At 41.2% G+C, this 22701-nt stretch overlaps 1 protein-coding gene across 2 annotated transcripts in view; it reads left to right on the top strand.

Moving 5' to 3' along the window:
* Window positions 1–22701, top strand: part of clgn (calmegin) — a 67128-nt gene that overhangs the window by 26893 nt on the left and 17534 nt on the right. For both annotated transcript variants that reach the window (XM_072584109.1, XM_072584110.1), the window contains exons 7-11: window positions 15935–16127; window positions 18702–18891; window positions 19075–19188; window positions 19645–19801; window positions 21640–21855. In XM_072584109.1, coding sequence (XP_072440210.1) covers window positions 15935–16127; window positions 18702–18891; window positions 19075–19188; window positions 19645–19801; window positions 21640–21855 — 870 coding nt within the window. The remainder of the gene's footprint in view (window positions 1–15934; window positions 16128–18701; window positions 18892–19074; window positions 19189–19644; window positions 19802–21639; window positions 21856–22701) is intronic.

The raw sequence follows: 22701 nt of genomic DNA, 5'->3' as shown, positions 1-22701 counted from the left end.
CTCCCACGTCATAAGATAAAAAGTATGAGCAGTAGGCCATTCAAGCCTGCCCCACCCAGACCTGGTTGGTCTGGTTGTGGCCTCAACACCACTCCTGACAATCCCCCACCGCCCCCCATAACGTTTAACTCCCTCATCAACCAAAAGTCTGAAAAATTAGAAATGGAGTTAGATAATGACCTAGCCCCTCTAGCTGTTTGTAAAGGAGGATTCCAATGGCTAACAACATAATGAAAGAAGAAATTACTCTCTTCATAAATTGGAGAATATTTTACATTGTGGTCCCAAGTTCTATATTTCCCCAAGAGAAAAAATACCCTGTCAAGCCCACTCCATTCCGTTTGTTTCAGTAAGATCACCTTTCTTCTGATCTCCAATGAATGTTGGTTAACATACACAACCTTTCATCATGAAATAACTGTTACCCAGGAATCAGCATAGTGAGCCGCCTTTGAATTCCTTCCAATGCAATCCAATGAATCTCGTTACGCTTCCTGTCAGTCATCTGCCAATTAGTGCAAGGTGCAATGGTGCTAACAAGCAGCAGTTATACAGCAATACTTTGTCTCTGTCTTCAATTAGGAGAGCAATGAAGCTGTCATTCTAGTTAGAGAACAAGTTAGAAATATTAGATGAAATAAGCATAATGAGAAGGGAAGTAACAGACAGATGTCCTTGAAAGGGGATAAATCAAGAAGGAAGCCAAGGTGAAAAAATGTTTGTTCACAATAAATAAATCAATGGGAAATAGGAACAGGCAACTTGGCCCCTTGATCATGTTCTACCATTCAACAGATCATCGCTAATCTGACACTCCTCACTTCTACTTTCCTGCCCCTTCCCCCAACTCTTGATTTTCCCCTATAAATATTTTTGTTGATTACAAAATCAAGTACAGATTATCTTTGTCCTGATTAGCTGTCAGTCAAGCACATTGATCATCTTGGTAATTTAATTGTGTAGTTACACATTTTGTGACTGCTTGTGCAATAATAGAGCAGAGTAATCAGTACATTCTCTTCCTAATGAAGTTATCACATTGCTTTGTGTGAAATGAATCAGGACTTTCTCATCTTCACTTTCAGATGGACGTAAAAGTGAAATGTCTATACTAATAGGATTTTTCTAATGCTATTATTTTGTACAACTCTTCTTTCTCTATTTGTCTATATATTATAATTTCCCTTTTGGATGACATTTTCTGTTCGTGTAAATTGCTTTTTTTAATTCAGTTTGAAATCTTGTAGACACTGGTGTTGCCTCGCCTCAATTATAATGTGTTATGTTGAAGGAATATATCATGATACCATGATATTGAGGTGCAATTTCTTAACAAGATTTTCTGTTGATAACCTGCGTTTTGTTTGTACAGTAATGCATATAGAGCTTTCAAGCAATGGTGATTGTAAATGTTGGCAAATTTTACAAGTTTTATATATTTAAAAGAAAATGATAGCAGCGCTCAGCAGGTTTGGTCCCATCTCTGGAGCGAGCATAACAGTTAACAGAACTGACCTCTACCTCAATTTTCCCATCACTGTAGACCCTGTAAAACTATGTAGGTTGTCAGGCTGTCTCTGATGCCCCACTACCAATCACTCTTTTCCAAACAGTATTCTGTTTCATAGAGAGTCTAGCCATCAAAGTCTCCATTGTCTCTCAGGATGTTGGTGGTGGAGCTTTGCAGGATCAGAGAGCAAGAGTTGACATCATAGCAAATGCTCAATACTGAACATTGGAGTGTTAAAAGTAATATTGGCACTTACTCACCTGTGATTTATTCCAGGGTGAGCTAGAAACCATCAATGCACATTGCTGCATAAGGAAATCACAGAAATCATCCACTGTCAGGCTGACAAATAACTTGTTTGCACAGCTAATCTTGCTGAAAGGGTAGTTGACTTCAGAGCTATGACTGGGTTTCTTTGGATGCATAGGATCATAGACTGTATTCATGTGGTCATCAAGGCTTACACAGGAAGTGATGCGCTTCCTAACTGCTCAAATCACCTGCACTATCCTAACAGTCAAGAGATGCATAGTTGGCCCATCTATACCTAATCTGTTGTTCAATTGACCACCTATCGCTAACACCTCTAGCTATTCATTCTGAGGTGTGCTGACTCCTACAGTAATGCCTCCAGGACAGAATCACTGAATCTCTGTATCATTCCTCATAATAAAGCTATTTCTTCTGAACCTGCAGTCATAAACACCCTTTCTTTTCAGTCTCTCTCCAACATGTTGAAGATACTTTCAAAAATAAGCCCAACATCTTGCTGTTGGGTGCCACAATTTGTCCACTACCCTGAATTGGCCATTTCTCCCAAATAGCAGCCCTTCCAGTTTTGAAATGATTCTAGAGCAATGTCCTAGGCTTTTTACTTTTTTTAAAGAACTGTAACTAAAGAAATTGTACCTAGGAACCTTTTGTACCTAAAAAGAAAATGCTGTAAGCAGTGAATTATACACTCTTCACTGTACTCGTTTCAGTTCACATGACAAGGTAATTCTAATTAAGTGACTAACTCTCAAAGCCAAATGTATGCCACTGATTAAAATATGTCAAACGTCACGTTTATCCAGTTGATTTTGATCAAATTCAGGCCAATGTTTCAACCTTTCAGTGGATAATTTTAGGATTATAGGTAATCAAAGATAGAGGACAGGAAAAAAATTCCAGCTTTAACAGGCTGCTCCTTTTGTTTTCTTTTGAGGTGTTTTAGGTTTTTGAGGTGATTTCCTCTAATTCCAGAAGCAGCAATTACTGTTTTATATGCTGTTGCATTGTTTTGAAACTTTGAAGGGATAAAAAAAGTCAAAACAACGGCACTTTTAAAAGGGAGAGGTACACCCAAATGCAGCACATGGTGTGGTCAGTGCAGGGGAGAGAGAGAAAGAAACCCTCATTGCTAACTGACAGAGCAGTTACTGCCTTTGCTGTTGGGTTCATGTATCGCTGGACTTTGGAGTGCATCTGGGAAAATTAACAAACAGTGAAATTCATAACTGATCATGGAGGAACCTGTTTGGGAGAGGTCACAGCACAGACAGATAAGTGAATAGTTTTAAGTATGGCCTCGAGTCTGTATTAGTGAATAGATTATGTTTTATTGAGCTATGTCTCTTGATTAAACTTAAAGATATAAGCCATAAGTATTAAGTTAGCCTGGAGCAGTGTTTTGTGGAGGAATAATTTTCTGGATCTTCAGACTGGAAGAAACAAAAACGGCTGTTATTGAATGATCTGTTCTTCCATGTGGGAGTTAAGGGGGCGTTAACGTGTTACTGAGGATTATGTCTGCAATAAATGTCATTGGTTGCGAATCCTATCCGATTGAATGGCACGGTTAGTGACAGAGGCAATGAGGAATTTACAAGAGCAAGGGGGTCTGATGGGTGACAATTATTGGAAAGGAGACTACAGTCACAGATGGGTTAACTCTAGAAAAGGTAAGGAGTAGGCAGGTAGTGCAGGAGTCTTCTGTGGCTATCCCCATTTCAAACAAGTATGCTGTTTTGGAAAATGTAAGGGGTGATGGATTCTCTGGGGAATGTAGCACAAACAGCCAAGTTTCTGGTATTGAGATTGGCTGTATCGTATTGAGGAGTATGTCTGGTTCCAAGAGATCGATTTGTGTTAGGGGATTCTCTAGTCTGAGGCACAGACAGATGTTTCTGTGACCAACAGCAAAAAATCAGAATAGTGTGTTACTTCTCTGGTGCCAGGATCAAGGATGTCTCAGAGGGTGCAGAATGTTCTCAAGGGGGAGAGGGGCCAGCAGGAGGTCATTGTACACATTGGAACCAATGACAGAAGGGAAAAGGTTGAGATTCAGAAGGGAGATTAGAGAGTTAAGCAGGAATTCTAAAAAGGAGGTCCTCTAGTAATAATATCTGGATTACTCCTGGTGCTTTGCACTTGAGAATAGGAAAGGGAGGATAGAGCAGATGTATGCATGGCTGAGGAGCTGGTGCAGGAGAAAAGGGTTCTCACTTTGGATCATCGGAATTTCTTCTGGGGTAGAAGTGACCTGTACACAAAGGACAGATTGCATCTGAATTGGAAGGGGACTAATATATATACTGGCAGGGAGATTTGCTAGAGCTGCTTGGGAGGTTTTAAGTTAGTAAGGTGGCCGGGGGAGGGGGTGGGGTGGGGGTGGAGTGTGGAGAGAGAAGAAGAGAGCTATGGAGATGGTGAGGAGATAAATCAATCTGACACTGGTTCAGCTGAGAAAAGAAATTAGCCAAATGGTCAGGGACAAAGCAGAGAATAAGATAGGACCGATCAATTAAACCGCACTTATTTCAATGCAAGGGGCCTAACTGGGAAGGCAGATGAACTCAGGACATGGTTAGGAACCTGGGGCTGGGATATCATAGCAACTACAGAAACATGGCTCAAGGGTGGACAGGACTTGCAGATTAATGTTCCAGGATACAAATGCTACAGGAAGGACAAAGGGAGGCAAGAGAGGAGAGGTGGGGTGGCCTTTCTGATAAGGGATAGCATTACTGCTGTACTAAGGGAGGATATTCCCAGAAATACATCCAGGGAAGTTATTTGGTTGGAACTTAGAAATACAATCCCAATAAGATGATCCCTTTCGTATTATAGACCTAATAGTCAGTGGGAAATTAAGAAACAAATTTGTAAGGAGATTTGTTATCTGTAAGAATAGGGTGATTATGGTAGGAGACTTTAACTTTCCAAAAATAGACTGGGACTGCCATAGTGTTAAGGGCTTAAATGGAGAGGAATTTGTACAAGGAGTGTGTACAAGAAAGTTTTCTGATTTCAGTATGTAGATGTACCTGTTAGTGCAAAACCTGACCCACTGTTGGGAAATAAGGCAGGGCAGGTGACTGAGGTGTCAGTGAGGAAGCACTTTGGGGCCAGTGACCATAATTCTATTAGTTTTAAAATAGTGATGGAAAAGGATAGAACAGATTTAAAAGTTGAAGTTCTAAATTGGAGAAAGGGCAATTTTGATGGCCAATTTTAGGCAAGAACATTCAAAAGCTATTTGGGGGCAGATGTTCATAGGTAAAAGGACAGCTGGAAAATGGAAAGCCTTCAGAAATGACATAACGAGAGTGCAGAGCCAGTATATTCCTGTTAGGGTGAAAGGAAGGGCTGGTAATTGGGGACATTAAATGACTGGACATGCTCATGGACAGCAGTGAATTGAGGGGTGCGTAGGTTAGGTTATTTTAGATTAGGAATAATCCTCGGCACACCATCGTGGGCCGAAGGGCCTGTTCTATGTTTGTACTTTTCTATGTTCTGTGGTAAATATAGAGAATGCTGGATGACTAAGGAGCTTAATGGTTTGGTTAAGAAAAAGAAGGCAGTGCATGTCAGGTATAGATAGGATAGATTGGGTGAATCCTTAGAGTATAAAAGCAGTAGATGTATACTTAAGAGAAATCAGGAAGGCAAAAAGGGGACATGAGGTAGCTTTGGCAAATTGAGTTAAGGAGGATCCAAAGGGTTTTTTACAAATACATTAAGGACAAAACGGTAACTAGGGAGAGAACAGGGCCCCTCAAAGATCAGCAAGCTGGCGTTTATGTGGAACTGCAGGAGATGGGGGAGAATCTAAATGAGTATTTTGCATCAATGTTTACTTTGGGAAAGGACATGGAAGATACAGAATGTACGGAAATAGATGGTGACTTCTTGAAAAATGTCCATATTACAGAGGAGGTGGTGCTGGATGTCTTGAAACTCAAAGGTGGATAAATCCCCAGGACCTGATCAAGTGTATCCTGGAACTCTGGGAAGCTAGGGAAGTGATTACTGGGCCCCTTGCTGAGTTATTTGTATCATCGATAGTCACAGGTGAGGTGCTGGAAGACTGGAGGTTTGCTAACATGGTGTCACTGTTTAAAAGAGGTGGTATGGGTAAGTCGGGGAACTATAGACCAGTGAGCCTGATGTCAGTGGTAGGCAGGTTGTTGGAGGGAATCCTGAGGGGCAGGATGCACATGTATTTGGAAAGGCAAGAACTAATTAAGAATAGTCAACATGCCTTTGTCCATGGGAAATCATGTTTCACAAATCTGATTGTTACTTTTTCAAAAAATAACTTCGGATTGAGGGCAGAGTGGGAGATGTGATCTATATGGACTTCAGTAAGGCATTCGACAAGGTTTCCCCATGGAGACTGGTTAGCAAGGTTAGACCTCAGGAATGCAGGGAGAACTAGACATTTGGATACAGTACTGGCTCAAAGTTAGAAGACAGAGGGTGGTGTTTTTTTCAGATTGGAGGCCTGTGACCAGTGGAGTGTCACCAGGAATGGTGCTGGGTCCACTACTCTTCATTTATATAAATGATTTGGATGTGAGCTTGAGGTATAACTAGTAAGTTTACAGATGACATCAAAATTGGAGGTGTAGTGGACAGTGAAGAAGGTTACCTCTGTTTATGACGAGATCTTGATCAGATGGGCCAATGGGCTGAAGTGGCAGATGGAGTTTAATTCAGATAAATGCGAGGTGTTGCGTTTTGGGAAAGCACATCTTAGCAGGACTTATACACTTAATGGTAAGGTCCTAGGGAGTGGTGCTGAACAAAAAGACCTTTGGGTGCAGGTTCATAGCTCCTTGAAAGTGGAGTTGCAGGTAGATAGGATAGTGAAGAAGGTATGCTTTCCTTTATTGGTCAGAGTATTGAGTACATGAGTTGGGACATCATGTTACAGATGTGCAGGACATTGGTTAGGCCACTTTGGACTACTGTGTGCAATTCTGGTCTCCTTCCTATTGGAAGAATGTTGTGAAACCTCAGATCAGAAAAGATTGACAAGGATGTTGCCAGGATTGGAGGATTTGAGCTACAGGGAGAGGCTGAACAGGCTGGGGCTGTTTTTCTCTGGAGTGTTGGAGGCTGAGGGGTGACCAGATAGAGGTTTATAAAATCATGAGGAGCGTGGATACCGTAAATAGATAAGGCTTTTCCCTGGGGTTGGGAAGTCCAGAACTAGAGGGCATAGGTTTAGGGTGAGAGGGGAAAGATATAAAAGGGACCCAAGGGACAACTTTTTCACGCAGTGGGTGGTGAGTGTGCGGAATGGGCTGCCAGAGGAAGTGGTGGAGGCTGGTACAGTTGCAACATTTTAAGAGGCATTTGGATGGGTATATGAATAGGAAGGGTTTGGAGGGATATGGGTTGAGTGCTGGTAGGTGGGACTAGATTGGGTTTGGATATCTGGTCAACATGGACCAAAGGGTCTGTTTCAGTGCTGTACATCTGTGACTATGACTCCATGTTGCTGCTCCGTTTAAAATTCAGGGATATGAAATTCTGTACTTTGACATTTTTTTTCTAACCACCGCCTCCCCTTTCTCCTTCATCCTTTGCTTTATTCCCTTTGTACGTAATCTGCAGTGTTGTGTTCTGTTGTTAGTATGGATTTTGCCCTATATTAAATGCACTGACTGCATTGAATGCTGAAATTCTGAAATGATTTTCGTCATTCCATACTAATCCATTTGTCTGCGTTTATCTTCCATAATCTTCAAAAACAAAGGAAAAGCTGCTTCTACCCACTTGAAGTCTAATAGTTTCACCCATTTGAAGAACCCTGGAAATATTTACATTTAACTGCAGATCAAAGTGTTCTAAGATTCCAACCCTTCACACTGCAGCATTGAGTGTGATGTGTCCATGATTTGTTGTCTCTCAATTTCAGAGCTTTTTGACTCCACCCAGTCTTACCCTTGATAATTACTTGCTAGTGTTGCAATTCCATCTACTTTTGTATCTTTCTCTTCCTGACTTAGGATACATGAATAATGTAGCAACTGAAATTCTGGCAAAATGTGCTGTTACCAGTTTTTTCAAATCCAAACTTTTTTGTGCCCTTTTGACCCAAGTGTCATGTCTGAAGAATACATTTTCGTTATCATCTGATCCATTTACAGTGAATTCTCATCTTGGATATTTAAAATTATTCAGTCTAAATGTAATCGAACATTGTGCTAGAATTTGCTGAAACAGGGCTTTTATACAAAAGCAGTTTAGTAACACTTTCTCCTGCACTTTTTTGGCATGAGGGTTTTTGAGTTTATAGAATTACGTAGCGATATCTGTATCCGTGCATGTTCAGAGCATCTGGAATCTTGAATGGAGATAAATGTTCCTTTTTTTTTTGAACAATGAAATTTAAGAACTGAAGTGCATGCATATGCACGTGGATGCAAGCATGTGTACATTCTCAAACACGCACAGCCCAAAAAAAGCTGTTGCATTGAACCAAACGATTGCAATGTCAAATCAAGCTTCGAAATAAAGAATAAAGAAAAGGTTGTGTTCAACAAGAGAAAAGATATCATTTTTGATGTTAATTAAAATGTCTAACAATTTGCGATCTAAAAGTGACTCCAGAAATTGTCTAAAGCCAGGCAATGAATGGAGGTCAGTAATAAATAGTGATATTAAAACTTGGGTGGGTTTGTTTTGTGCAAATGCAACAACTACATAAAACTCATGGGGTCTTTAGGAGTGAGTTTTTTTTTGAGATGTGGCACAGTTGCTCAGTGGTTAGCCCTGCTGCCTCACAGCGTCAGGGACCCAGGTTTAATTCCGCCCTTTGGCAACTGTCTGTGTGGAGTTTGCACATCCTCCCTGTGTTTGCATGGGTTTCCTCTGGGTGCTCCGGTTTCCTCCTACAGTCCAAAGATATGCAGGTTAGGTGAATTGGCCATGCTAAATTACACACAGTGTTCGGTGCATTAATCAGGAGTAAATGTAGGAAATAGAGTTTGGGTGGGTTACTCTTTGGAAGGTTGGTGTGGACTTGTTGAGTCAAAGGGCCTGTTTCCACACTGCAGGGAATCTAATAAATGCTGATTTTGTAATGCCGACAGCAGTATGAACCATTCAGCAACTTTAAGCAATTTTATTTGCTCTTTTTCTTGGTACAAGTTGCTGTCCAACTTTCACACTAGTGACATGTTTCAAATGTTATTTTCAGCAAATTTTGATCTTCTTTCCAGTTACCTCTATCACTAGGTTTCTCTCGCATACGCAATTGATTTAAGTTAATATTCCTGATGCATGTGCTATCTAATATTACTACTCACTGGGGCAATGTGGAGTCATCACAAAAGTTAAAGTACGCAAAATTCCCAAGATTACCTGTCTTTTTGACCCAAGTTGACCAGCATGAGCCAGGTTTCTTTAGAATGGTTACTATTTATTGCAAATCAGTTCTAGCCACTGGTAAATAATGAACTATGCCTGTCTAGTAGTTGCCATCCTGTGTCCTCGACATTGGTCCTTCATAGAGAAGGTAATGAATTTTTAAATTCTTTTAAGATTAGATTCCCTATAGTGCGGAAACAGGCCCTTCTGCCTAACAAGTCCACACCAACCTTCCGAAGAGTAGCCCACCCAGACCCATTTCCCTCTGACTAATGCATCTAGCACTATGGGCAATTTACGATGGCCAATTCACCTGACCTGCACATCTTTGGACTGTGGGATGAAATCGGAGCACCCAGAGGAAACCCACGCAGACACTGGGAGAATGTGCACACTCCACACAGACAGTCACCCAAGGCTGAGAATCAAACCTGGGACCCTGGTGCTGTGAGGCAGCAGTGCTAACCACTGAGCCACCATGCCGCCCACGAATAATCTCTCAAACTTCATATATAGTTTCAGCTTTTACTGCTCATATCCACTTCTCAAAATTACTTTGTTTAACCCTTTCAAACTTGGTATGTCTTTGTCGAACATGTTTTCTTAAGTTCCCAAAACCTTGCTTACATGCATCAGGCATTAATTCATATGCAGCCAATAGAGTTTTCTTTAGAGCATCATCATAATCCCAAGAAATATGATGCTGTGGCCATTATGGAGACTTGGATATCATGGGCAGGAATGGTTGTTGGATGTTCTGGGGTTTAGATGTTTCAAAAGGAATAGGGAGTGAGGTAAAGAAGGTCGGGGAGTGACATTGCTAATCAGGAAGAGCCATAACAGCTGTGGAAAGGGAGGTCGTCAAGGAGGGTTTGTCTACTGAGTCAGTATGAGTGGAAGTTGAACAGGAAAGGAGCAAATCACCTTTATTGGGAGTTTTCTATGGACCTCAGTGTGGCACTGAAAAAGTATAATAGGTCAGGCAGCATCCGAGGAGCAGGAGAATTGACAGTTTAGGCATAAGCCCTTCATCGTGGACGTGGGGGTGGAAGGGGAATGAAAGATAAATGGGTGGTAGGGTAGGGGTAAGCCCCATGTCACCTCCTAATTATCTCTCAGCACCCCACCTTCCCCCCCCCCCCCACATCCCTAAAGAAGGGCTTATGCCCAAAACTTTTGATTCTCCTGCTTCTCTGATGTTGCATGATCTGTTGAGCTTTTCAGCACCACGCTTTCGAGTCTGATCTACAGTCCTCACTTTCTCCTAGTTTTCTATAGACCTCTTTCTCTCTCACCCCGCACACCCAATCCGCTCTTCCCCCCCACCCCCCCCCCCCCCCCCCCAACCCCACTCCCAGTAGCAACAGAGACACCAGAGGAACCGATTTGGAGGCCAATTTTGGAAAGGTACAGAAGTAACAGGGTTGTTGTCATGGTTAACTTCAACTTGCCTAATATTGATTGGAATCTCCTTAGTGCAAATAGTTTGGACAGAACAGATTTTGTCAGGTGTCCAGGAAGGATTCCTGATTCAATATGTAGATAGACTGATTAGAGGGTAGACCATATTGGATTTGGTGCTCGTCAGTGAACCAGGTCAGGTGTCAAATCTCTTGGTGGAAGAGCATTTTGGTGATAGTAATCAGAACTCCCTGACTTTATTATAATTGTGGAGAGGGATAGGAGCAGATGGTATGGGAAAGTACTTAATTGATGGAGGGGGAATTGCAATCTTATTAGGCAAGAACTGTGGAGTATAAATTGGGAGCAGATACTCTTAGGAAAATGTATAACAGATACGAGGTTGTTTAAGGAGCAATAGCTGCGAATGCTGGATAGGTTTGTCCCACTGAGGCAAGGAAGTGATAGTAGGGTGACGGAACCTTGGATGACTAGATGTGGAACATCCAGTCAAGAGGGAAGAAGGAAGCTAACTTAAGGTCGAGGAAGCAAAGATCAGACAGGACTCTAGAGGATTACAAGGTCGCCAGGAAGAAACTGGCTAGTAGGGGGGCATGAAAAAGCCTTTGTGGATAGGATTAAGGAAAACCCCAAGGCATTCTGCACTCGTGAGGAACAAGAGGATGGCCAAAGTGAGGATAGGGCTGATCAGGGATAGTGGAGGGAACTTGTGCCTGGTGTCAGAGGAGGTAGGGAGATCCTTATATACTTTGCTTCAGTATTCAGATAGTGAGTGGGACCTTGTTTTGCGAGAATAGACTGAAATAAGCTGATATGTTCAAACATGTTGATATTGAGGAGGAGGATGTGCTGGAAATCTTGAAAAATGGGAGGATAAGTCCCCTGGGCCAGATGGGATATACACAAGGTTTCTACAGGAATCAAGGGATCCTTTTGGCAATGATCTTTGTGCCCTCACTGTCCACGAATAGTACCAAATGATTGGAGAGTGGCAAAAGTTACTCCTGTTCAAGAAAGGCTCATTCAAAGTAAGGAGGCATGGGATATTGGGAAATTTGGATGCAAATTTGGCTGGCCCATAGAAGACAGAGGGTGGTAGTAGATTCTAGATTAGTGGTGCTGGAAAAGCACAGCAGTTCAGGCAGCATCCGAGGAGCAGTAAAATCGATGTTTCGGGCAAAAGCCCTTCATCAGGAATACAGGTAGAGAGTCTGAAGGGTGGAGAGATAAATGAGAGAGGGTGGGGGTGGGGAGAAAGTAGCATAGACCACAATAGGTGAGTGGGGGAGGGGATGAAGGTGATAGGTCGGGTGGGGGGGGAAGAGGGTGGAGTGGATAGGTGGAAAAGAAGATAGGCAGATAGGACAAGTCATGGGGACAGTGCTGAGCTGGAAGTTTGGAACTGGGGTGAGGTGGGGGAAGGGGAAATGAGGAAACTGGTGAAGTCCACATTGATGCCCTGGGGTTGAAGTGTTCCGAGGCAGAAGATGAGGCGTTCTTCCTCCAGGCGTCTGGTGAGGGAGCGGCGGTGAAGGAGGCCCAGGACCTCCATGCCCTCGGCAGAGTGGGAGGGGGAGTTGAAATGTTGGGCCACAGGGCAGTGTGGTTGATTGGTGTGGGTGTCCCAGAGATGTTCCCTAAAGTACTCTGCTAGGAGGCGTCCAGTCTCCCCAATGTTGAGGAGACCGCATCGGGAGCAATGGATACAATAAATGATATTGGTGGATGTGGAAGGCTCCTTTAGGGCCTTGGATGGAGGTGAGGGAGGTGGTGTGGGTGCAGGTTTTGCAATTCCTGCGGTGGCAGGGGAAGGTGCCAGGATGTGAGGGTGGTATGTGTGTGTGTGTGTGGTGATCCTGACCAGGTACTATGCAAAGTATTCAGCCTGGACCAGTGACCAGTGGTGTTCTGTGGGGATCTGTTCTGGGTCCTCTGCTCTTTGTGATTTTTTATAATTAACTTGGATGAGGAGGTGGAAGGGTGGGTTAATAAGTTTGTCGATGACACAAAATTTGTTGGAATTGTGTTTAGTGCTGTAGGTTGCAACGGGACATTGACAGGATGCAGAGCTGGGCTGAGAAGTGACAGATGGACTTCAAACTGGGCAAGTGTGAAGGATTCATCTTGGAAGGTCACATTTGGATGCAAGATATTTGATAAGGTTCCCCATGGTAGGCTCATTCAAAGTAGGGTTAAAGGCAGGATTCTTGGCAGTGTGGAGAAACAGAAGGATCTTGGGGTTCATGTCCATAGATCCCTCAAAGTTGCCACCAAATTTGTTAAAGTTGTTATGAAGGTGTATGGTGTGTTGGCTTTCATTAGCGGGGTATTGAGTTTTAAGCTGTGCGGTTATGCTAAAGTTGTATAAAGGCCTGGTTAGACCACACTTGAAATATTTTGTTCAGTTCTAGTCACCTCATTATGGGAAGGATGTGGAAGCTTTCAAGATGGTGCAGAGGAGATTTCCCAGGATGCTGCCTGGACTGGAGGGGGGGTGTATTATGAAAAAAGGTTGAGGGAGCTGGAGCTTTCCTCATTGAAGCAAAGAAAGATGAGAATTGACTTGTTAGAGGTGTACAGAGAAGCATATTGGATAGCGAGAGACTTTTTTTTCCCCAGGGTGAAAATGGCTATCACGAAGGAGCATAATTTTAATGTGAGTAGAGGAGGGATTAGGGCAGATATCAGAGGCAGGTTCCTTTACACAGACAGCATTGGTAGTAGAGTTAGATACATTAGGGACGTTTTTAAAGTGACTCTTAGGTACGTGGATAATAGTGAAATGTAGTTTCGTTTGATTTTAAAGTAGGAAATAGGTAGGCACAACATCAAGGGCCAACAGGCCTGTACTGGATTGTACTGTTCTATGTTCTAAATCCCATCTGACAAGAGAACATAAATTTCATGTGCTTTACCTGTCAATTATTCTGTATGAGCAAAGCCCAGTCCTCCCAATTCCTTTTGTCTAGCCATTTTCTCAAATTACATGAAGAATCCCTCTACATACTTTTTCCTGAAATTTTGATACAGCCTGTCCAAATTTACTTTCTGGACCTCCAAGTTATGACAGATTATCCCTACCAAGGCCTGCATCAGCATCTGTCATTTATCAATTCATTTTAAACTTGCATTTAATTCCATTTCCCTTTGATTATGTTTTGCTGGTCTTCCTTTGCCTTTTTCTACCTTCTCTAGTTTCTCAAATTTCTCCCCATTCTCGAACTTCTTTTGCCATGACTGACTTTTACCTGATTTAAGAGCTTTCACCTCCTAGAGTACCTGATCTCTCTTGTATTTCCTCCTAAACCCAAGTGTCATGCTAATATCTTGACTAACTCTACCACCTTCATGCTGTCAGGCAATGCTACCTCCGGTTTACATGCCAAGCCATTCAACATGGTTTTTGGAAGTTTCCTCCACCTGTTGTTTACCATATCACAAGCAAAATCTCTATCTCATTTTCAAATAAATCTTGAAGAAGCCCTCAAATGTTGTTGTTCCTCATTTGGTAGTGGTGGGAATTGGGTAATATTCCAGGAATATTCATTATAAATGTATTTGATCTCCCAATTTCTGTCCTTTTAGACCCAAGTTAATAGAATACATGGACCAGGTTTCTGTACTTAACTGTAGCTGGCATCTGTTTATGATCATTATTATTAAGTTATGAACTGTCAACCTATAATTCTAATAATTCAATCTCTTTATAAAACTACACACACAGTACCCCCTACCCCCGCCCTCCAACTTCCCCACCAGACAGAACACAAAGACAGCAATCCAAATCTCTGTCCTACGGGGATCGCTGAGATGATCGTTAACAGCTTGCCAGATGCTCCTGCTCCTCCATTGCCTGTCTACATGTGCTTTCTCTGATGTGAAGGAGACTCAAGAAGACTGGTTCACAACTTAGTGTCTGACTTGGTAGTTAAGAGCCACAGTGCACAGCAATGAGGAAAATAAACTGGCTTTCTTCTGGCTTGAGGTGTTTTTTTTTAAATCCTGACAGTGGAATGGACATTTCTTCCTTTTCAGATGTCTGATTTGTTTCTGTCCAGATGTTCATTTCCACAAACTGTTCAACTACAAAGCCAGTCCCGCAGTTCTTGCCAGACGGAGGGTCATTGTTCTCGATAACTAGTCACCATTCCTCAGTTTGTCCCCTCCCCACCCAACCATAATTTAAAGAAAGAGCAATGTAAACAACATGTACAATGAATGAATGTCAGGTAATTTGCTTTTAAAAAGTGCAGTAATGCTTTCCAAAACCTTTTGTTTGTTTCTTAAAGCAGTTCCTTTTCTGTTTTCAGTTCACAATAAAAAAGAACAGAAAAATAAAGTGATTTGGTCTTTACGCTCATTTCAGGATAAAATGTGCTGATGTGGCTCACTAATCTGGACGATTTACAATTATGCAAGAGTCTTATTTCTTCCCATGTTTTTGTTTTAGATCCAGCCGTACTGATATTTTTACTTGATAAAATAATCATAGCTGAGATATAAATCCTAGTCCACTGTTAATCTTGTCATTAGTGTACTCTTATGATTTATTTTGCCTTTGAACAAGATGAAAAGTTACAACCTTTTAAATTCTTAATTCTAAGATTGGTAAACCCATAATATGAAAGGTTCTATTTATTAGTAATGTTTACCAACTATAAGCAATCAACTGGTGTCTTTTTGTAGATGCCAGTTTGGTCATTCTGCTATATAGCAGCAATTATTTTGCACTAAAATAGTATTGTTAAAAATTCTTTGTTTATTAAGTAAGAATTTTAAAGAGATAGGTACCTAGTTTGTTCCTAACAAAGTAAAGATCAGATGACCTCAATACTGGACTAAAACAGTAGCGACTCGACTGACAAACTTAATCCGTTCCGGGACCCCATTCGCGAACCGAAAAGTTTGCGAACTCAATCAATTTTTCCCATTGTTCGGATAGCGTAAGAATGCTTGGACGTAGCGACAAACGCTGTTCACAGCGCACGCCCCAAAGACGAACTGAATGAGATCACACTGGGCCCGAGAGCTTTTGCGTTCAACAAGTGCGTAGCAAAGCAGAACAATGAAACCACGTGGTCGCACACGGGCTTTTTGTGTTTGTCCCTTCATTCGTACCTTGAATTTCGTACGTATGTTGAAGCAAAATTTTACATACAATCCTGTTCGTAAACTGATTTGTTCGTGAGCAGGGTCGTTTGTATGTCGAGGCGCTACTATATATTCTTCTGAAGGTGATAGTGCTGTCTAATAAATAATCTCTGATCTAGTTGATGCCCTATGGTAGTCTGGAGATCAGTTTACAATGTTAATAGCTTCTGATACACCATATGTCAATACTTCTTCCTTCTCCAGGAAAACTTTTTCGACAAAACTCCTTACTCAATCATGTTTGGGCCAGATAAATGTGGTGAAGACTACAAACTGCACTTCATCTTCCGACACAAGAACCCCATAACTGGAGACTATGAAGAAAAGCATGCCAAACGCCCTGATGTTGATTTAAAAAAGTTTTTCACTGACAAGATCACACATTTGTACACTCTAGGTACTCTACAATTTTGATGACTTGAACTAATTGTGTATCTTTTTACATGAGTATTTTCCACTATTATGTCTTTTATGTTCAAAAATTCAATCAGACTTCACAGAAAACATTTAGAAGCTAGGTAGCAAGGTGTTCAGACATATGAGGGGAAAAGATTGAATGAATTTTGTTTTAGTTAATTAACTTTATTATCCTGAAATACATAAACGAGCTGTTGCAGAGAGCATCTGCTTTCTTAGATTCATTAAGCCTTCATACACTCTCCTTTTAACTACCACATTTGGATCCTTTCACAGTCACATGTGCTAAATGCTTTTGAGTAAGCAATCGTTCAGAATAACGTATAGCTGACCTTCTGGCCGAAATTTCATATCATGTTTGCTTTTTGGCTTCTGTAAATTATATTTACTTTTGACACTTACGGTGTATTTTTCAATACGTAGTTAATTAGATTTGTCAAAAGTTAAGAATATTTACACCAAAACACAGCAGAGTTTTTGAGTGGGGGTTTGTTAATTAATTATAATTCATGATAAATCGTAACTTGTTCATTGTGCATGCAATTTGGATTTTGAATCTTTCTCCAACATGAAACTTGATCTGTACACCATCTGAAATGTAGCTTGAAAGACACAACATTCAGTAAATTACACATGATAGATGATATTATTAAGAAATCTTGCTGTGACCTCCTTCCAATGCTTCCTTTTGTAAAGAAATGTATTCTGCATGTGCATAATCTCCATAACAGAAAATGAAAAATAAAAACTGTGACAACTGTTCCTACCATAGCCTAGCTTTTGGAAACACATTGAGTGGCTTTTGTGGCACAGTGGTAGTGTCCTTACCTCTGAGCCAGGAGATCTGTGTTCTATCAGATGTTATTGAATTAGAGAGAGTCAAGAAAAAATTTATCAAGATGTCGTCTGGACTAAAGGGTTTGAGTTCAAGGTGAGACTGGATAGGCCGGCCTCTCTTCACAGGAGCATTGGTTGAGAGTGACCTTATAGAGGGTTATAAAATCATGAGGGGTCTAGATTAGGTGAATAGCAAAGATCTTTTCCTTAGGGTAGGAAAGTTCAAAACTAGAAAGCATAGGTTTAAGCGGGGAAAGATTTAAAATGGACCTGGGGGGGGGAGCTAATTTTTCTCAGGTTGGTGCAATTATGGCTTGAATTGCAAGAGTAATTAGTAGATGCAGGTATAGTTAGAACATTAAAAAGACATTTGGACAGGTACATGAATAGGAAAGGTTAAGAGGAAATCTGGTCAGCATAAACGAATTAGACTGAGGGATACGTTTCCATGCTGTATGACTCCAAGTCCCACCTGCTCCAGCCATGTGTGATTAACATTCGTGAACAGACAGGTTAAAAATATCTGGATATATGTTCTGACACCAAATTTATTTAATGCGTATCCAAATTTTCCAACAATATAGATTGTTAATCTACGATATTCATACTAATTACACTCCATGAGCTTCAGTGATCTCAGCTGAAGAGCTTGAAGTCATCTCCTGTGCCTGGGAGGCAAAAGGGCAGATCAAAGATAATTTTGCTTTGCGTTTTCCCTTGTAGCTAAGACAACAAAATATCCACACATTTCAAAAATATCATGGTTTTGAATTTTTAATGCAAGGTGATGCATTTTGGAAGATCCGAGCTATACAGTAAATGGAAAAGTCCTGGGGAAAATTGATGTACAGGAAGATAAGGGTGTCTGTTGTTCCCTGAAGGTGGCAAGGCAGGTCAATAGTGATCAAGAAGTCATACAGCATGTTTTTCTTCATTGGATGGGATATCAAGTATAAGCGTTGGCAGGTCATGTTAAAGTTGTATACGGTTTTGGTTCAGCCACATTTGAAATACTGCATACAGTTCTGGTCGCCACATTTACCAAAAGGATGTGGATGCTTTGGAGAGGGTGCAGAGGAGGTTCAGTAGGATATTGACAGGATATGGAGAGTGTTGGATATGAAGAGAGGTTGAGTAGATTAGGATTATTTTCATTAGAGAAACAGAGTTTGATGGGGGACCTGATTGAGGTCTACAAAATCATGAAAGGTATAGACAAGGTGGATAGCAAGAAGCTTTTTCCCCCAGAGTGGGGGACTCGATTACTAAGGGTCATGAGCTCAAAATGAATGCGAACAAGTTTAGGGGAGATATTCGTGGAAAGTTCTTTCTGCAGAGGGTGGTGGTAAAAGCAGGCACGATAGCATCATTTAAGACAAATCTAGACAGATACATGAATGGGCAGGGAGCAAAGGGATACAGATCCTTAGAAATAGGCAACAGGTTTACATAGAGGATCTAGATCGGCGCAGGCTTTGAGGGCCAAAAGGCCTGTTCTTGTGCTGTAATTGTCTTTGTTCTTTTGTTCTTAATTTGATATCTGCACTATGTAGTATTTTAAACAAAATGTGTAAACTTGTGCCCCTCCTGTAATGTTAGTCCTTTTGCATATGAGTCATGCAGCTATGGAGAAGAATGTGTGTATGGAGAATGTGCACATTGAATTTGCCTGGGCTATCAACTTTTTAAGTAAGTGTGTTTTTCTTTAAATTGACAGTGCTAAATCCAGATAACAGCTTTGAGATGCTGATCGACCAAACCATTGTTAGTAAAGGGAATTTGCTGGAAGATATGACTCCACCTGTTAATCCACCCAAAGAAATAGATGATCCTAATGACCGTAAACCTGAAGATTGGGATGAAAGACCAAAAATCTCTGACCCTGATGCACAGAAGCCTGAAGACTGGTGAGTACCATCTTGAGGAGAGGTTATGAAATGCTTTAAATTAAATGTTTAATTTGATATCTTTGAAATATATGGTGTCACAAAAAATCTTTCTGCATTTTCTCAATGCAGACTCGTATTATATATTTCATAATTTTGAATACTTCTACAGTTACAACTACAAAATAAAGGATCTTCTTTCAGGGATGAAGATGCTCCAGCAAAGATAGTTGATCCGGATGCTGTGAAACCAGAAGGTTGGCTGGATGATGAAGCAGAGTATGTCCCTGATCCCAGTGCAGAAAAACCAGAGGATTGGTAATTATTTTACTTTTTTGTTTTAGGATTATTAATTCTAATATGTAGATCCTGCACAACCTGTTAGGAGAGAGAAGAAGTGGAAGATATCTTGATTTTAGATGTGGTAGATAACAAACATGCAGGCTGCAAAGATATATACCAATTAAATATGTTCAACGAAATACTGACTTTTACTGGAAAGTGCATTCATTAAACTAATTTTCTACTGCCTTTAGAATTCAAGGCATGGGTTAAATTTAATTCTGTACTATGACCCTATATTCACTGAGAAGGAAATGACAGATAAGTAACATCTAAGTAATGCGGTCCTTTTGGTTAAGGTTTTTTGTACAACTCTTGATATACAATTTTCTTAAGTTTTCTTTAGTACTGTCACTTTTGTAATTTGAGCAAAAAAACACTTACAATACAATGTATATAGGTAATGCAGTCAGAATCTAATTTCTTCTTCAGGGATGAAGAAATGGATGGTGAGTGGGAAGCTCCCCAAATTCCTAATCCCAAGTGTGAAACTGCTCCTGGGTGTGGTGTTTGGGAACCACCTATGATGAACAACCCTAGCTATAAAGGAAAATGGAAACCACTTATGATAGATAATCCAAACTACCAGGTATGCAATAAAACCTGTGTTTAAGATATATCATCAAGCTGAAAAGAGGAATTATTATGAAGCATCCTTTTACTTGGGCAGTATAACAGGAAGAAGTGAAGAGTATTTGAACTAAGATACCGATGTATTAGGATGTCTAATATTTACACTAGGTGGCAGAGTTGAAACTACTTACATGATCCTTTGTTTTTATATATATGTTCATGTTATGGAATGCTTTAGCACCATTGATCATCATTGCAAAGCTTACAAGGTGGAACAAGAATGGACAAATGTTTAATGAGTAAGATAAAAATATGGGAAATAACTAAATTTGACTGCTCGGGGTGAAACAGTAAATATCATTCGCAGCAAGGACAGTTTGTGTTCAGGGACATGCACCAATTTCATGGACAGACCAGGCTGTACCCACAGCTTGTTCACTTTCTGTCTTAGTGCTCGCTCACTGCGAACCTACCTGGATAATCACTGCATTCCTGCCTTGCCTTTTTGCACTTTAACCCTGAAGGCAGAGAAGCCTGGCTCTCAGTACTGTCTTATTGCCAAGCAAGAAACTTACTTTGGTTGTCAGCAGTCCTCTGCCAAGTCATGGAAAATGGGCTTTGTTTGGTGAGGGCAACCTTCATTGTCAGTCTGAGGGCTTGTTCTAGGCTGCTTGGAGCAGTCAGAGTCAGGATAGATTCCTGAAGAGGCGAGAGGTCATGTGCCAGGCCACCCACTAACTGTCTTAACTCTTTCAGTCGTGCTCTATATCTCATCCTGGAATGAGAGAAACACAGATATTACCAGAGATGAAAGTTAGCGTCAGAGCTGTTTGTTCTGGTGGAGGTGGGCAATGCAAAGGACATGCAGGATTACAATGCAGGCATATCAGGTTGGGTGGGCGACAGCGAGCAAAGGAAGATGCTACAGCAAAATGAGACTGGTAGAGTATGAACCTTGGTGTGAGACAATTACAACAGCAGAAATAGTGAGAGTATCAAAAACGAAGTGTGCATTTATGCTAGCAGAGTGGAGAAGAGCATTGATCTTCCTGCAATGCAGTAGATGGCTGATATGGCATAGTGGCAACTTCAGACCAGCCTGACATGGTCTAATATCATGCCCATTATTACTGGTCCTGGGGTAAGAGAACATTCTGCCTCTGCATCACCTTATCCAACAAAACCTCCAGGTCTCTGCTTCAGAGTGGGGAGCCAAATTTTCCTTGTCAGCCATGTCTAGGGAAAATGTCAGGAACCACACATGGCAGCTGTAGTTGCTTCTGGTGTATGATGACCTTTTTAAAAATTGTGCCAGCATTACAGATGGCAGTCAATTTTCAGATATTCTGGTGGTGGCAATTTTTTTGAGAATGGGTAATGGTAAAATGAGGCTAGAATCCAGCAAAAGGATACCATGGCAAATAGATGGTGAGGTGGTATGCTGTATGTTTGTAAGATACAGCAAGCAAACTGGCTAGAACTTGCAGCAAGAAACTCCCTTACAAAAAGACCCTCAAGGCAGCTGATGCAACCAAAACAAAAGTAAGGTTTTGCCCTTTATTATATATAGAGAGAAATTAACAGCATGAAAGAAGAGGGAACTAATATCTCTGAGTTTTCCATTTGAACAACTACTTTTAAAGTCTCCTAGTTCAGGTTGGAATTGCATCTGAAGCATGTGTAAAGCAAATTGGATTTCCTTCCTCCCTCCCTAAGCTTCTGCAGAAATAATGTTTCACTATTCTGAGGAACATAATGAAAAGAAGCACACTATTAATAATGCAAAATAAGTTTGGAAGGAGAGGGAAGTATATTGTTGATGGCCTTTATTTGTCTGTCGCTTTTTATATGCAGGGTGTATGGAATCCAAGGAAAATTGCAAATCCTAATTATTTTCAAGATTTAGAACCTTACAGAATGACTCCAATCATTGCTGTTGGTCTAGAACTGTGGTCCATGTCTTCTGACATCTTGTTTGATAACTTTATCATCTGTACTGAGAAGGAAGTATCTGACCAGTGGGCAGCAGATGGCTGGAAGTTGAAGAAAATGGTCGCTACCGCAAATGAGGTATGAAACATCTCGATGTAATTAAAGAGGTATGTTTTACTTTGAAAAAATTAACTTGCTTCCTCTCCCATTTGTTTCTGGTAAGAATTGGGTATGGTTGGGTAACTGGTTTGGAGTTTACTGTTTGTTGTTGCTAAGGTTCACAGTGACAGGAGAACTTGGCCTGTGGAATGCTCTTCACACAACATGTGGGGATTAAGGGACATTTCTAGTATCCATGATGACCATGTATGTAGAAAGCGCACTCAGCTGCAGGCCCTGATTTGCCACATGCACTGGCTGGAGCTGCAGGTGGACTTGCTATGATGCATCCATGATGATGAGAGTGTCATGGTTAGCACGTTTAGAGAGTTGGACATGCCACAGATAAGGGCTACACAGACAGAAATGCATTAGATGACCACCTGGAAGACTAGTAAGCATGGACTGGCAGTGCAGGAGGCCTGTTGCCATTCCAGTCTCTGAGAGATATACCATTTAGGAAACTGTTTGTTGGGGGCGGGTGATGGTGGTGGAGAGTGGCCTCTTGGGAAATCAACAGCAGCAGCCAGGTTAGTGGCATCACAGTTGGCTCTGTTGAATAGCAGGGCAGATCGAAGTGTAGGCAAGCAGGAGTGATAGGGGAGTGTATAATCGGGGACACTTTTGGGTGTTTCTGTGATCATGAGTGCAAGTCCAAGGTGGTCTGTTGCCTCCTTGATGCAGGTTATTCTGAAGGGGAAGGGTGAACAGCCAGTGGTCATCGTCCATATTGGCATGATCAATATAGGCAGATAAGGTATTGCAAGGGTAATTTAGGGAGTTAGATAAGAAGTTGAAAATTGGGACCTCTAGGATTGTAGTCTT

The sequence above is a fragment of the Chiloscyllium punctatum genome, chromosome 14, assembly GCF_047496795.1.
Source record: "Chiloscyllium punctatum isolate Juve2018m chromosome 14, sChiPun1.3, whole genome shotgun sequence".
NCBI classification, from domain to species: Eukaryota; Metazoa; Chordata; class Chondrichthyes; order Orectolobiformes; family Hemiscylliidae; genus Chiloscyllium; species Chiloscyllium punctatum.
The sequence above is the reverse complement of the archived record's forward strand: the minus strand, read 5'-3'. Positions and strand labels throughout refer to the sequence as shown.